General features: G+C 31.7%; 1 protein-coding gene across 1 annotated transcript in view; it reads left to right on the top strand.

Annotated features, from left to right (window-relative positions):
• ANKRD10 (ankyrin repeat domain 10) overlaps positions 1-15,321 on the top strand; it is a 39,467-nt gene that overhangs the window by 15,802 nt on the left and 8,344 nt on the right. The window contains exon 4 of the mRNA XM_077158686.1: positions 9,358-9,593. Coding sequence (XP_077014801.1) covers positions 9,358-9,593 — 236 coding nt within the window. The remainder of the gene's footprint in view (positions 1-9,357; positions 9,594-15,321) is intronic.

Genomic DNA, 15,321 nt, shown 5'->3' with positions numbered 1-15,321 from the left:
CATCTCTACCAACATTGTGATTGAGCATGGCCTCAAATGCCAGTCTGTTTTTCGTTCTCAGTATAAGAGCCACTCCCTCAAGACCCTGCATTATGGTGATTTCCCTTGATTTGAACGTACAGATTTTTTTCTTTAGAAGAACTATTTAGTCTTAGCCACGTAGCCAAAAGTAATTCTTAAAATTATAACGTCTTGGCCTGGAGAAAGAGCAAGTAATCCAGTAATCATTATTTATTGCTATTGTATTTGTGGTTATTTAATTTTAACATCTAGATAAAATGTCACTTTTGCCAGTAAACTAAATTGCAGATTGCTTCTTTGATTTCTGTTCTTCCCCTTGGTATAATTTAACTCTTTTAGTTTACCAACATGTAGCAGTTTGGTTCCCCAAAATAGGGTATTTTATTTGTTTCCTATAATGCTGCTCTTATGGTAAAGTGCTGTCCTAGCAAATAATACCCCCTTTAAAAAAAAAAAAAAAGAACATCAAGGGGCACAGAATTATATTACTTATTTATTTTTTTCTTATCAAGTTCAGAAGGGCCAGACTATTAATTCTTATATTACATGTATATAATATTTAGGAGATAATATATAGTTTTTCTTTTCTTGTGAATAGATTAGAAATTATCTCATGTCAGTATTTTTAAATTAATAATTTTGCTCTTAATTCCTACTTTGCTTTTTATATATCTGCTGCATAAAATAGCCAAAGTCATAAAATTGTTGTGCTTTATTGGCTATCAGATAATGATGAGGGCAAGTATACTAAGTATTTGTGGTTAGAATGGTTTGATATAACTTACTTGTTAATGTAGGTTGCACCTATAAGATAACGCATATCAGCTGCTGTGCATCGTATTAAATTTTCTAGCACCACACGTGAGTATGTTAATGGACTTTCTTTTTCTTCTCTTATTTAAAATTTTGAGTTTTGGTGCCAAGTTTTCTTTTCTATTTGAGGTTTTGTTTCTGGCTTCTATAATGGTCGTTATCATTTGGATTATTTACAGCTATAAATAAAACATCCAGGATTAAATGCCAGTTCTCTGACCAAGCTAAATGTTTGTGTACTTTAAATGAGCTAAACCTCTGCAGATGTTTCTCTATTTTTTTCTCCCTGTGTCCTAGTAAGGAGTTTTCATTATGTATGTTATATTGTTGTCATTCTTAGTTTTGCTTGTATGCTACTTCAGTGTTTCATAGTAGTTACTATTTGGATTTTGTTTCACACTGAAGGTTTTTGATAAGGAGAGGGTATATACTAATAAGAAAAAGGTTTTCTCTCAGATGATAGGATAAGTAACAGTTTTAAGATTTTCTTAATGTGATTTTGATGACGGAATGTGATTTTGAACCTTGGATTACCTTAATTATAGTATTTTGGTACCAATTAATTTTGGTTACTTTGTCTTTATTTATATAAGATAAAGTGGAGAATTCTCCCATATTAACCAGATATAAAATAGCATTTATGCCTCTAAGTGAGAAAAAAGGAATTTAGCTGGATTTAAAGTGAAGTCAGACTTGTGTTTCAGGTAACTTTGCAGACTCTTTTTAATGCCATGTTATATAGATGCTGGTGTTGATTAAGTTATGCCAAAGTCTCTCATACCTTTCTATAGAAGAGCATTTCTGTAGAAGTCATTAACTCTATAGTAACCAGATTTTCAAATGGACTACATGTATTTTAACTTAGTTTGATCCTAAGAGAAACTTAACTGTGATTAACAGCAGAAACATCTTTAGCCTTATGTTAGAAAATAGGCATGGTTTTATAATAACAGAAGTCTAAAATGTAATGTTAGTAGTTTTTATTACAATGTTGCAAAAATGTATATTGCTGAACTTTAAACTTCCTAGTTAAAATGGAATTAGTGTAATTAATAGTTTGTAATTGGTGGCCCCTTGCTTATCCATCTAGAAGCAACATTTTTTTTTAGGGGAAATTAGTGTTAGAAGTTCATTCATAGTTTTTGTCCTTGCCAAAAGTATCATCCAGATTCAATTTTTAGATTGTATCAAACTATCTTGACTAGACTTTAAAAAAAACATATTGAAAAATAAGTTTAAGAATTGCTAATTCCATTTGCAAAAAAAAAATTCTTTAGGATTAATTTTAATTTGCAGAGTGCTTAAAACCTTAAAAATAATTTTTGATGTATTCCATTAATATATCCCAGTTAAAATGATTTCTTACTAATACTATACTACATAGAATCTCTGTTTTTTTTCCCCGTGAATTTAGTATTCTGACATTTTCATTTTTGCCTGACTTGCTCATTTGCATTTCAGAATAATAGTTGAATTATGAAATATGGTAGAATTATAACTTTGGATTAGTATTTTAAGTCTTTGTCATATGAGTGTGGTCTGATTTTAGGTCCTCAGAATTCTAGTCATCCCCATTATCCTAATATTGCTTCCTTTTTCTAATTGTCACTACAACAAACTTGTCTGTTCTTTCTAATTCCGGGCTTTTTTTTTTTTTATCCTTTTATTAAAGTAATACAAGCAGTGTGGAGGAATTAGTTCATGAAATAGCTATTAGTCTACCTGCCAGACAGGAGCAGATGGTGGGTTGGCAAGTATTTCAGAATTGTTGAAAAGTCAGTTTAGTTTAGAATTTTGTTTATTTTTTTTTAACAATGTGAATAATGTATAGATTTTAATTCATACTTGTTTAACCAATGCATTTATAAATAGCTTTCAAATAAAACCAGTGATTTCTAAATCCAGGAATCCTCTTCCTTTGCAAAATTATAATAGGAAATTAAAAATTCTTCACCAGACTTTTTGAATGATGCTCTTATATTTTAATGTATGCAAACATAATTTGGGTTAAATTGCAGTGTAAAAGTACACTCTGTAAAGTTGAACTTGAAATGAAAACTTGGCACCAAATTTATTCAGGTAGAAACTTTGTAAAACAGTTTCTTCCTATTGTTACCTGAAGAATATTTTTAAGAAAGTTCATAATTATTTGAGTTTGGATACCAAAGGGTTAAAAATACACATGTATTTCTTTTTCTGAAAAAAATTCTAGATGTTTGCTAATGTTTTGTCTGTACAAATGGGCATTTAGTAATGTTTTTAATTTTTTTTTTTAATGATTCCATGTATTTGCTTATTTTCATCTAGGAATAGTTACTAATGTATTTGAGATTCAGCATACCAAATTTTAAAGTAACCAGAATCGTGAGTTAATGGCTTTTAGTCCATACTGTTAAACTTTTGTTGAAATATTGCCATATTTAAATTGGCTTCATGCTAAAATTTTACCTCAAGGTAATTTGAAAGGCAGTGTCATAGGGTAGTTCTCATGGTTAAGGTGGTCACATGACAATGGCTTAACCTCAATAAATGTGCTTCTGCACTTTATGTATGTATATGTATTTTTAATCCAAATGTTGCCTGCAAATATGTGATCCCTTATTATTTAAGTTTCCTGTATTATGAACCATTGCCCGTTTGAAATCAAACAGAAGATTCTGAATCTGTAAAAACTACACATGTCAATGTTTTACAGCTACGTAATTCGAATTGACTTGATTTTTTCAAGTAATCCTAGAAAGGGGGAGCATTCCATATAGAAACTGCTGAAACTGCCACAGGTGCTTCTCCGAAAACCTTACAGTTGTGGCATTGAATGTTCAGTATCGCTTCCTTTCTGCACACAAGGCATACTGTTGAGGTATTTGTTGCGGTGATTGGTTTTAATGCTAATCTAGGAATTCAGATATAGATTCTTTAGATTTGCATGCTTTGCTTACCCTAATTTATGATATCTACCTTTTTATCTGTAAACTAACAGTAGATAAGTTGAGATCAGAATTTTAACAGAAATATTTATATAAAAATTGTGGTTACTTTTTATTGTCACATGGCATTAACAAAAAGATACATCCTGAAGGTGATGTGACAACTCAGAATAAAAAGTTAAATTTCCTGTATTTCCTGATCCGTGGTTTTTCAAAATTAAAAAAACAATGGTCTTTAAAGAATGGCTTCTCATATATCATGTTACTGTGGCACTATAAGTGGAAAAAAGATGCAGGGTTAGCTGGCAACAAAGTTAAATCTTTTTAAAAATTCTTTGGGGGATTTTCTTAGGTATAAAAAAATTGAATATTCTGTTCAGAATTTTCTTACATAAAAGCAAATCAGTACAGAAGGAATCTAAAATATAGTGTATAAGCTTTTTTTGTTTTTCTTTTTTTATGTTTTAATTTTTGAAAGGTAATAACAGTTTGATTAGTCTTTGTGAACCTTTTAGTGCGACACTTACTTCACTATGAAGATTATTATGTTTTTCCATATGTTATTCTAATTCTGAAAGAAGAGTAGAAACTTTTAGGAGAAAAGGAATGGCCCTAGCCAAAGATTGCTTTTTTTATAGTCTTGGTGAATGTTACAGGAAGTAGAATCTATAGATTCTAAAATAGTTATAGCAGATTTAGCTTACCAGCCTAAAAATCTGATCATGCCAATTACTTAAACTTTAGTGACCAATAAGAGCATCAAGATGACTAGTAACTCATTTAAGAAATTACAGTCTGCCCATTTTTCAAAGATTTTTCAAATGGATTTCACTCACCAGGAGTGAGCTACAACCTTAGAATTACCTCACAGCAAGCTCCTGCATGGGAGCCTTGTTTTCAGCTATGGACAAAGATAAGTTTTAGGTCAGTACAGTCTTTATTTGCCCAGCTATATCAGGCTAAAGATGTAAAATTCAAAATTATGTGTTTTTAAACAGTTCGTTTAAGAATAATGGGACAGTTTCATTACTATGTCAGTTTTCATTGAAAAAGTAGTTTTGGAGAGTATTTTTGAACAAGTTCTTCAAAGTGTTTTAAATTTTCCTTTGGAATAATGTGTGTAAATACTTCAGTCCTGGTTAACTTTGAAACGTTAATCCTGATTGACTTTGTCTTTGGTAATACCTCACTTAATGTTAATATTTTAATAGGAGTGGCCAGCGAGTAGTGTGGTCATACAATACATTCAATATTTATTGACTGAATGATCGTTCTAAAAGAGTATTATAACAGGTCAAGTACTAAATTCAAAATTACTATAGAATCTATAAATCCTGCTTTCCCAGCTCCCATTAAGTTTTAGGGACAAAAAGGAAGATGACTTTATATTTATTTTAATATTTGCTGAACTTTGGAACATTAAGGGATTGAAGGTTTCATAAGTGATACAGATTACTGTTTCAACTATTAAAACATCAAAATTGAATGATTATTTAGCAAATAGATAAGTATATAAGAAAACAAATCTGAGAACTAGACCATTTCATGATTATATGTTGTAGTCTTACTTGGAAACCCACATGATTTTCAGCCTCTAAAATGTGTTTGAAAATCCCTTCTGCTTATTAAATTATGAAAAATAGTTTGAAGAATCCAGACCTATGAAGAAACACCGACTTGTAAGTGTTAATTTTACTCCTTTCAAAAATTTTCCACTTAAGTTATTTTTAAATATTTTTCTTGGTATTTAGCATTTTGTGACAGATTTGGCAACTTTTAAAGTTCTGTGGGTTTTTAAAATTTGAATTGAATAGTGCATAAAATTAATAGAAAGACTTTTTTTTTTTTCAGGAACCCATGGACAGATACTCATTAACAAGAGTAGAAGGATAGTTAAAAGTATCATCTCTTTGTTTAAATGTTTTTCATCAGATCTTGTCTACTATCTGTTTTTTATAGTTTGCAAGCTAAGAATGGTTTTGGGGTTTCCGAATGGCTAAACAAAAATCAAAATAAGGATATTTCATGACACACAAAATTATATGAAATCTAAATTCCAGTTGGTAAATAAAGATTGATCAGAATATAACTGTGCTTTGTTATTTACATGTTGTCTAAAACTGCTCTCATGCCACTATAGAATTGAGTGTTGTAGCAGACTGTATAGTCTGCAGATCCTAAAATATTAATTCTCTAGCCTTTTACAGAAGGAGTTTGCTTACCCCTGGATTTGATAATTCCTTATGTTTATTTTATGCCACTTTCTGTAGTACTAGATTGAGAAGTCTCTTGCAAATATTTTAAGGTGACAGAGGAGAATCAGGGAGTTTAACATTTCACAGGGGTAGAGAATGGATGTAAGGAAATATAGTTAAGTAGAAGAGGAAATAGAAAGGAAGGCATTTGGAGACAAGAGGCAAGTGGTGGTAGTGGTCAGTTTTTTCATCGCCTCTTGTCTCCAAATCTGTTTGTAAAACCAGAAATTGGGCCAGCCACGGTGGAGACCTGGGTTCGATTCCCAGTGCCTGCCCATGCAAAAAAAAAAAAAAAAAAACAAAACAGAAAAAACCTCCATAAACTGCTGGAGTTGGGTATTAACAGATCCTTTTGCTTGAGAAGAATATAAACTGAAATAAAATGAAACTCTGTATTATATACATTAAGTCGTTAATAATATGAGAAAAAATATATTTGAAATCTCTTATAAGCTGACTAGAAACAGAAAGAATATCATCTATATTCCTGTTTCTGATAATACTAAAGGGAGGGATAATGCTGTTTAAACATGGAGAAAATTTATAGTCTTCTAACTAATTCTTATGCAGTCACCCATCTGTCCCAGATTCTGATGTTGGTCCATGTTTCTAGAATTTTAGAATCTTTTCCTAATTGAGGCCCCCAGAGTGACATGAGAAACAGTAGAAGTTCAGTTTGACTCATGTTTCTTACTTGTGTGGTAATGCATGGCATGAAGTTAATTAATTATTGTCCCTTTGAGCGCTTCTTCCTTTCTTCCTTTTGAGCGCTTCAAATAATATTTCAAGATAATACCTAATACCACTTGAAAATTTGTAGGTTTGGGTTGACGAGAGGTAAGGTAAGAAGACTTCTTGTATTTATCTAGATATAGGAAAATCTTGGATTGTCTTCAGATATTGGTAATAATTTGTTGCTAATTTTTCTTTAAGATTTCCTTGGAAGAACAGTAAAATTGCTATTTTAACCCAAATCTAGTCTACTCTCCATTATCTGAATGAGGAGTAAAAGAATGGAATGTGCTTTGGATGTTTTTTTTCTTTTTCCAACAACTTTAGAATGTTGACATGGCCCTCAAGCCTCTTAATTTTCTATAGTGATTTATGATTATAATGACATTTTACAAAATCTGTTTGCTGTTTATTTAATTCCCTAATCTGCTAAGGAGTAATCTTGACTGTCAGTTTTTTTAAGTTAGTATTTTTGTTTGTCCTAATTTCAAGGAGCAGCTTCTCATTTCTGTATTTGATTTTGGAGAGTAAGTTCATATTATATAGGAATGATCATTTTTTAAAGTTGTCCTAGGTTCTCAGTCTTAATCTTTTCAAAGTTTGAAGTATTTCAAAATATTTTGCCTTCATATAGTAGCTTTTTTTCCTATTAATTCTTGATAATTATAGATCTTTGGGCCATCGTCACTTTTGATATCTTTTAAAAATGAAGTACGCCATATTTTTAAAAATTAATCTAGCTATATGCTTGTTATTTATGTATTTATGTATATTATACTCCAATTAAAAAGTTAATATTAAAAAGTTAAGTATATGATCATTTTGTGTACATATAGTGAACGTAAGTAGTTCTGCCCAAACTTTGGTGTTTCCTTTTCATTTAATTCATATATCAAAATAAAAATAATAATATGAAATTTGTAGAATAGTATTTATCAGAATTCACAACTATAAAGTCTTATGACAAGTGATAAAAGTGACCAGTGGTCCTAGACACAGCCACTTTATATTTTTAATAAAATTGCTTGGTTTCTGGGATTCTCAGTTCTTATTTGTTCTTTTTGCTTTTTTTAATCAGATCAAACTAAGTTGGGCTTTCACCTTTTCTTCAAAGTGTTTAACACATTTCTTTATCTCATGCTTTTAATACATGGAGAAATGTTTAATAATTGTCCAAAAATAGATAGTATTTTTTTTATTTCTGAGGTTGGAGCTTTATGAGTAGGAAGATTGGAGATATGAATTCTCAGTTTATTGTTATTAATGGAAAACTCCCTGATTCTGTTAACTTTCCTTCCCTGATTCTGTTAACTTTTTCTCTCAACAAGTATTTTTACATAACAACAGCCACTCGGGGAACAAGATGTGTGAAAAGCTCTGGATTGGTTATTTCAGTGGATGTAAGATAAGGCCTTAACTTGTCACATTTTTGCTATGTATGTAGAATAGTTTGTGGAATAGAAATGGAAGCTGTTCAACAGTACTTTTCCAATTTCAGTTTAATCAGTCTGCACCTAACAAAATGTTTTGCTTTTTTACAGGTTTTTTACACAGCAGTATGTAATCTTATCTCCCAGGGGAACTTCAGCATGGAGTAAAGTAGCTTTTGTTCCCTTAATTTTTGTTTGAGGGACATGGGCAGGCACCGGGAATCGAACCCGGGTCTCCAGCATGGCAGGCGAGAACTGTGCCTGCTGAGCCACTGTGGCCTGCCCTCTTAATTTTAACTCACTATCCCAATTAAGCTTTACAAGTTCAGCTTTTCCTTTGGTAGAGTCATCTTACTCAGATCTTATACTTACACACTGTCACCACTTCTACTTTATTCTTAATTTCACCTAGAACACATATTGACTTAACTTTTTAGAATTATTAGCCAACTTAACCCAGGGGATAAAGTTCTCAGAATGGTATTGGAAGACTTTTCAAAGGAAATATCCACTTAAAATGCCAAGATTTAATACTCCTGAAAGTTATCGTATGCAAGACCTCAAAACAATGAACATTCCCAACCCCTCACATCACCCCCCCCCCCGCCCTCCAATCTTCTGTCTGATGATAAATTATTTTAATGTCAGGATATCCTTCTAAACTTCCACTTATAGTGCCACATGTTAGCATAAAATCTGCTTTGAGCAGTCTTAGGCTTGTCAACAAGCCAATTATTTTTGCGTTTAGGAAGCCAATTAAGAATGCCATGGACAATTTCAGTACATGTTTGTTTGTTATAATTTTATTCAAGCTAGAGGAATGAATTATTAAAATTAAGTACAAATAATGTAGAATTGAGTTTCATTTTAAGTCTGAAGTTAGCATACATTTACGTTCTTCAGACTAACAAAATAATTTTGAGAAGTTAAGTAGGAAGATGCCTTTTTAAAAAGTTAGTATGTTGATTTTTAAATTACTATCTCCCAAATCTTGCTTAGAAATCAAATGTGTATAAGAGTAGTTAGTTACAGAACTAGGCTGATTACTTCTTTAATGAAAATTTGCTGTAAATTTGTATAGTCTTTCATATCACCTTCAGATAGTTAGTCAGTTCAGCAGGAGCAAACACCAAGTGAAAATGCCAATGGAATGTAATTCAGATTTTTTGTGTCATACAGCCTAAGAAATGCCAGTGGCCTGACGGCAGCAGACATTGCACAAACCCAGGGTTTTCAAGAATGTACCCAGTTTCTCTTGAACCTTCAGAATTGTCATCTGAACAGTTTCTATACTAATGGCACCTTAAATGGGGTTCATCAGAATATATTTCCTAATCATATTAGTATGCGAACAAATCGAAAGAGATCCTTGGAAGATTCGGAATCCATTGGAGTAAAGAAAGCTAGAATGGAAGGTGAGACCACTTCATGGGTGGGAAAGAACAGGCTTTTTTCTTTCTTTAATGTGTCATCTTTTCTATGTCTGAAAACTGTTGAGATCTTCACTTAAGGTGATATATGTTCCCAGAGGATTCTTGTGCAGTGATGACGGAGTTTTTTCTATATATTGCCACTTTGAAGAATGGTCAAAGGGAGAATATAAGAGAAATTTTGACAGCTCAAATGTAATTGTGTGTATATAACTTCCTTAGTATTCAAGTTTATCTGCCATGAAGTATTTTTTTTTCATTTGTTGTATCTGTTTGAAATATAATCATTAAAAGAAATCTGCCACTGTGCCTGATTTTTTTTTTCCTGTGCAAGTCCCTGAGTTTATAAAAGTTGATATTATGGCAGTAAAAAATCCTATTTTCACATTTAGGGGAAAGTAAATGTTTCCAAACTTGACTCTTTGCCACTTACACTTTGATTTGACTTCAGCTGTACTTCATATCTCCACACAGTAGTGTATGTATGCTTATTTATCACAGCAAGATTCAATATGTCAATTTAAAGTTGAGGATGTAAGTATATAAGGTAAGTTACTATAATTTAACATTGTATTTTTTTTCCCTTCAGAGAAGTTTTAGAGTTTCCATATAACCAGTCAGCTAATTACAGTTATTCTTTACATTGAAAAAGCTTCCCATTCATCTTGGGGAAAAACTATGTATATATAATTTCTTAACCAGAAGACAGTAGCTTATAAAATGTAACTTAGGCAACATAAATGTGAAAGGGAAATTTAGATGTCAAGTGACCACAATTGAAGTAATATTAAAATGTTTATTTCGGGATCTGCTGAGGATAAATACAGAGACCTCCCCTTTGGTTAAAAAACGAAACAAGAAAACACCTATTAAACGTATAGACTGATGGAGACCAGGGTTCATTTCCCAGTGGCTGCCCAAGGTAAAAAAAAAAAAAAAAGTGTAGGCTGAGATTAGAATTGGCATAGCCCATATTCCCTTAAACAGTGGGAGAAAGATCACAGATGACAGAGTTATATACAGAGAAGGTAGGGTTTAATAAATGAGTATGATTGTTGAATCATTATATTGATATTTCTTTTAGTCTCCAGTATCTTAGAGCAGCTAGAAGTAAAAACCTGAAATTGTGAAATTGTAGCCCATACCAAACTCAAAAATCTGTTCTACAACTAATTGTAAATTTATTCAATTTAAAATAATTGAAATTTATTGCTTTTTTGTATGTTATTTTTCACAAAAAATTGTGATGATAAATGCACAACTATATGATGATACTGTAGGCCAGATTATACACTTTGTGTGATTCCATGGTATATGAATATAGGATATATATATCAATTTTTAAAAAAGTATAGCCTGAGGAAGACCTGGTTGAACATAAATTCATCACTTAAGGATTTAGAGGTTTTAGTTGACTTATATTTGATGTGGGTCAACATTATCCTCTTAAAACATGTTATAAGAATAAGTACTATGTGAAGGTTTGCATGAATTTCGGAGGTAATGTTTTCTAATGGTGAAGTATTATCCCACATTGTCATTTATTTGTGTTCAATTTTTCTAATATATTACTTTAAAGGCACTTTAAGAACACTTAAAAATAGTGTATTTTTTTTAGTTTCAGTTAGCTTCTGGAACTCGATAGTATTGAACGTATTAAGTATTAATCTCATACCCTTATGCATGAATTGTACACAGTTTTATGTTAGTTTAGGAAATGATTTGTGCTTTTGTTTTCTCTTATTGATGATAAATCTTAAATCCCATTTAGTATTTTTAAAAAGATGTCACTTAACATTAAAGACTCTAATGTACTAAACAAGTTTCAAAGTTTTTAAGGTCAGTTAATCTCATTGAAGTTTTACACATCATTTAAGCAAAGATTCCTGAACCTTGAATTAAAGATTCTTGTACTTTATTACTACACAAAATCATTTTAAGTAGTTTATGCTGATTTTCAAGGGATTTTATTTCCTCCTTTAGGTGAGGATTCATTTTGGTTGACCAGTGGTTAAAGGTGCAAATTTTGCACATTAAACTTACCCATGTAGTTTTTTCAAACTATGTATTTACCCCCAGCCCTGAAAAATCTAACTGAAAAGAAAATGTTGGAGCCTGGCATTTTTTCTGAGTTTTACAGGTAATTTTTGTGATTACGTAAGGTTGAACACTGCTCTAAATGCATGTTAAGGGATTTATGGATAATAATTTTTGAAAACGTCACAGTAGAAATCTTTCATTCAAGAGGAATATTATTTCCAATTCCATCATGTTCCTAATTTGTCTATTGATCATTAGTTTTCTAAAGCCTTCTGTTATTTCAGTACTTTATGTAGTTGACTGTTCTTAGATTTGTCCCATATGTCACTTAAGTGTATGCTTACATTTTTAAAAATTTTATTTGTGTAAGCATAACTAGGTATCTTCACATGCCCCACTCTTTCCTCTATAGAAGAAGAGGTGTGTTTTTGTTTTTTACTATTACAAGCTCATTGTGAAACCAGGTAATTGGAGCATTGATTCTTTATCATTAAAACAAGATTTTTTTTTTCCGATTGAATGATGTGCCAAATGAAGTTTTTCTTGGTTTGAATAGCTATATAATTCCATTCTTTGACCTTTTTTGGTATGCAGTCTCAAGATCTATTGCTTTTGAACTTTTCATTGTAAATTCTGGCATCTTTTGATATTTACAATGCATGAGTGTAAGCTTTTTGCCCAATTAGAATTACATAGTGGTATTTAGAAATGCTTAAATTTGTCATATATTTTGCTGTACAGTTTTGGCTCTTTAATATTTTAAGGGCTCCTAGGATAATATCCTAGCAATATATAAATGTATAACTTGGAATGTATTAATAAAACTTAGTCCATTCTATCTTTCAAGAATCCAAGAATTTTATCAATTGTTGTTTTTAGTATGGAATTTATATTTGTAAAAACTATTTCTTTGAGAAACTTTCCTGATTAAGCCAACTCTCAAAGGGGTGCCCTGTAAAATTCACTTTTAATTTTGCAATCATGATTCTGATAGTTAACTATGTCTTTCCCACAGAAAGTAGTTATCAAAATAAGATTTGGTAAAAACAAACATAATAGATGTAGTCATGAACATAGATGGTTAAATTTCAAAGGTTTTTGAGTGGTTGATTTTAAATTCAGCTTTTTTGAGATAGCGACACATACCGTACAATCCCATCCAAAGTACACAATCAGTGGTTCACAGTGTGAGTGGTTGATTTTGATCAAAAGTTTTTTTGGGGGCAGTGTTTCCCCAAATGTGGGCTAGTTCATGGAATAAATGTTTTCTTTTTTTCCCATTTTTCAACTGCTTGCTCAAGATGGTATGACAGACTTCAGGACAACAGCTGCAGTTTTTATTTTTAAATGAATTTAGGTTTGTTAACTTTCCTAATTAATCTTCAGGAATGACTTTTACTTAATATGATTATTCTTTTTATACTTTGAAAACTGTTGGCACTCCAGAATCTCGAGGGGCAGTATGAATAACAGTAAAAATTGAACCAATAACCTTTAATGTCATGCTTAGAAAACAATAGCTGTAAGAAGTAGGTCGTGATAATCAGATCTCAAATGCTGAATTCAGTTTTGTTTTACATTTAGCATGTAAGTAATTATAAAAATGCCTTTTACTAATAGTGCCTACAACATATCCCTCAGTTTTAAATCAGCGAATCTCAGCACATTTCCCGGGATTAATTAAACATGTCAGTATAATTGAGTCTCCACTTTCTATTCTAATTTGTTTGTGTTGACAAAGCTTAAAGACTAGGTGGAAAGGAGGGTGAATGTAATTTAGCAAATTTGCTAAATTATATATGTTCACTACTTGTTAGCTAATTGCTTAAAAAGCATCGGATTCAAGATGCCTCCCAGGAGTGATTTTTTTTTTCAGTTCCTTCTATTTGTGTAGAAATATTAAATATGTAGATAGTGTTTTAGATTTTATCCTCAACTTTTCTTGGTGTCCCTAAATGTTCTCAGATTTGCTGTAAATTGCTATATTTGTGGTTTTTTTAAAAAAAATTGAACCATATTTGAGAGTACCCCTAATGTATTCAAATAACAAATTACTATGTCTTAAACTTAAGACATGATGTCTTAAACAGAATTATAGCTGTGAATGTAGTCTTGAGTTCCACAAACCTCATGCACCTAGTTTGTTCCACACAGTTGTAGAGTGACAGGTAATAAAATCAAGACATTTGTGCCTAGCCCATTAGCATACATTTGTTTCCTGTAGAGCTTCCCTCCCAAGATCTTAACCTTAAAACTGGCTTTGGCATCTTCAGAACAGTCACTGATTCTTATTTCTTATGTGTTCTTTGCATGCCGTGCTCCAATTTTCTGCCGTCTTGAATTATGCACTCTGTTCTGCTTTTTCTTGCCATGACAGGAGTCAGAAGTTCCTTGGAACGTCAACCTTGCAGTAGAAGAAACCTTGTTTTTGGCGTTAGTCATGTATTTTAGAAAAAATATTTGAGTAAACTTTACCATAGAATAAAGAATAATTCTAATTTGTATGACTTGAGGGGAAACAAAGTACACTTTGCTTACCTTTATTGGGGAATGTGGGGCTTGCCCAAATTAGAGTGCTTAATGATGAAAAGTACACTTAACTCCTTGGAAAGGCCAGCAGGGATATGAGGATCCTAGAGGATCCTGCCACTGCCTCTTAAGGAATTTTAGGTTAACCCAAATTTCATTTAAATGCATTAGACCTACTTGACAGCTTTTGCACATGTAAAATAGCATCCTTTGCTTTGGTCTGGGGGATTTGACCAGTATGGGGTATATCTTGGGTGTAAAATTACGTAGGATAATGAGAGCACTCTCATCTTTTGTAGTTGTTGAGAGGTTGCATAAAATACAGGATCATCTGGGTTCAATTCCCGGTGCCTGCCCATGCAAAAAAATAAGGAATCATACATAAAATAAAGGATTCCCATATACCACCCTGTTACGATACGTTGCATTGGTGTGACATTTGTTACAATTGCACTTATTAATAATTGTACTACTAGCTATAGTTAGTCGTTTACTTTGGAGTCCATTATGTTACATTTCCATGGGTTTTTAAAAAATGTTCTGATACCATACATACAACCTAAAATATCTGTTTAACCACATTAAAATATATAATTCAATGCTGTTAATTATGTTCACAATGTTGTAGAGCACTTAACGTTGTAAGACGTGACAGTATAGGTTAGTTTTTGCCTATCTAGAGATTTCTCTGCCTTCAAAGTTAAAATACACTTAATTAGGCATTTTTTTCCCCATAAATTTCTAGATAAATTCGCAAGTGTGCCTAGCAATTAAAATCTGGGTTTTGTATATATCCTTAACAGTCTGAATTTAGCAGTTGTACAATAAATACATCTTCCTAACTTCACATAATCAGCCCTTCAGATAAATTTCCCTAATGGTACATTAGAGTCTAATCACATTATTTCTATAGTGCAGTGTATCTAATCTAGCTTTTAAAAGCAAAGTAAAACCTTTTAATTTGTCATAAAGAGGTTCATGTAGCTTTAGAATCTTTTTGAAAGAGGGTTTAGAAATTTTTAGTGTGAAAATAAAAATGCAGGCATGCTGATTTGTCCCAGGGTACCAGACCAAAATAGAATATTTCGTGCACACCTCTACAAAGACTCGTGTAGCTACAGAGATAACAAAATTCTAGGATGTT

The sequence above is a fragment of the Tamandua tetradactyla genome, chromosome 4 (genome assembly GCF_023851605.1).
Source record: "Tamandua tetradactyla isolate mTamTet1 chromosome 4, mTamTet1.pri, whole genome shotgun sequence".
Lineage (NCBI taxonomy): Eukaryota > Metazoa > Chordata > Mammalia > Pilosa > Myrmecophagidae > Tamandua > Tamandua tetradactyla.
The sequence above is the reverse complement of the archived record's forward strand: the minus strand, read 5'-3'. Positions and strand labels throughout refer to the sequence as shown.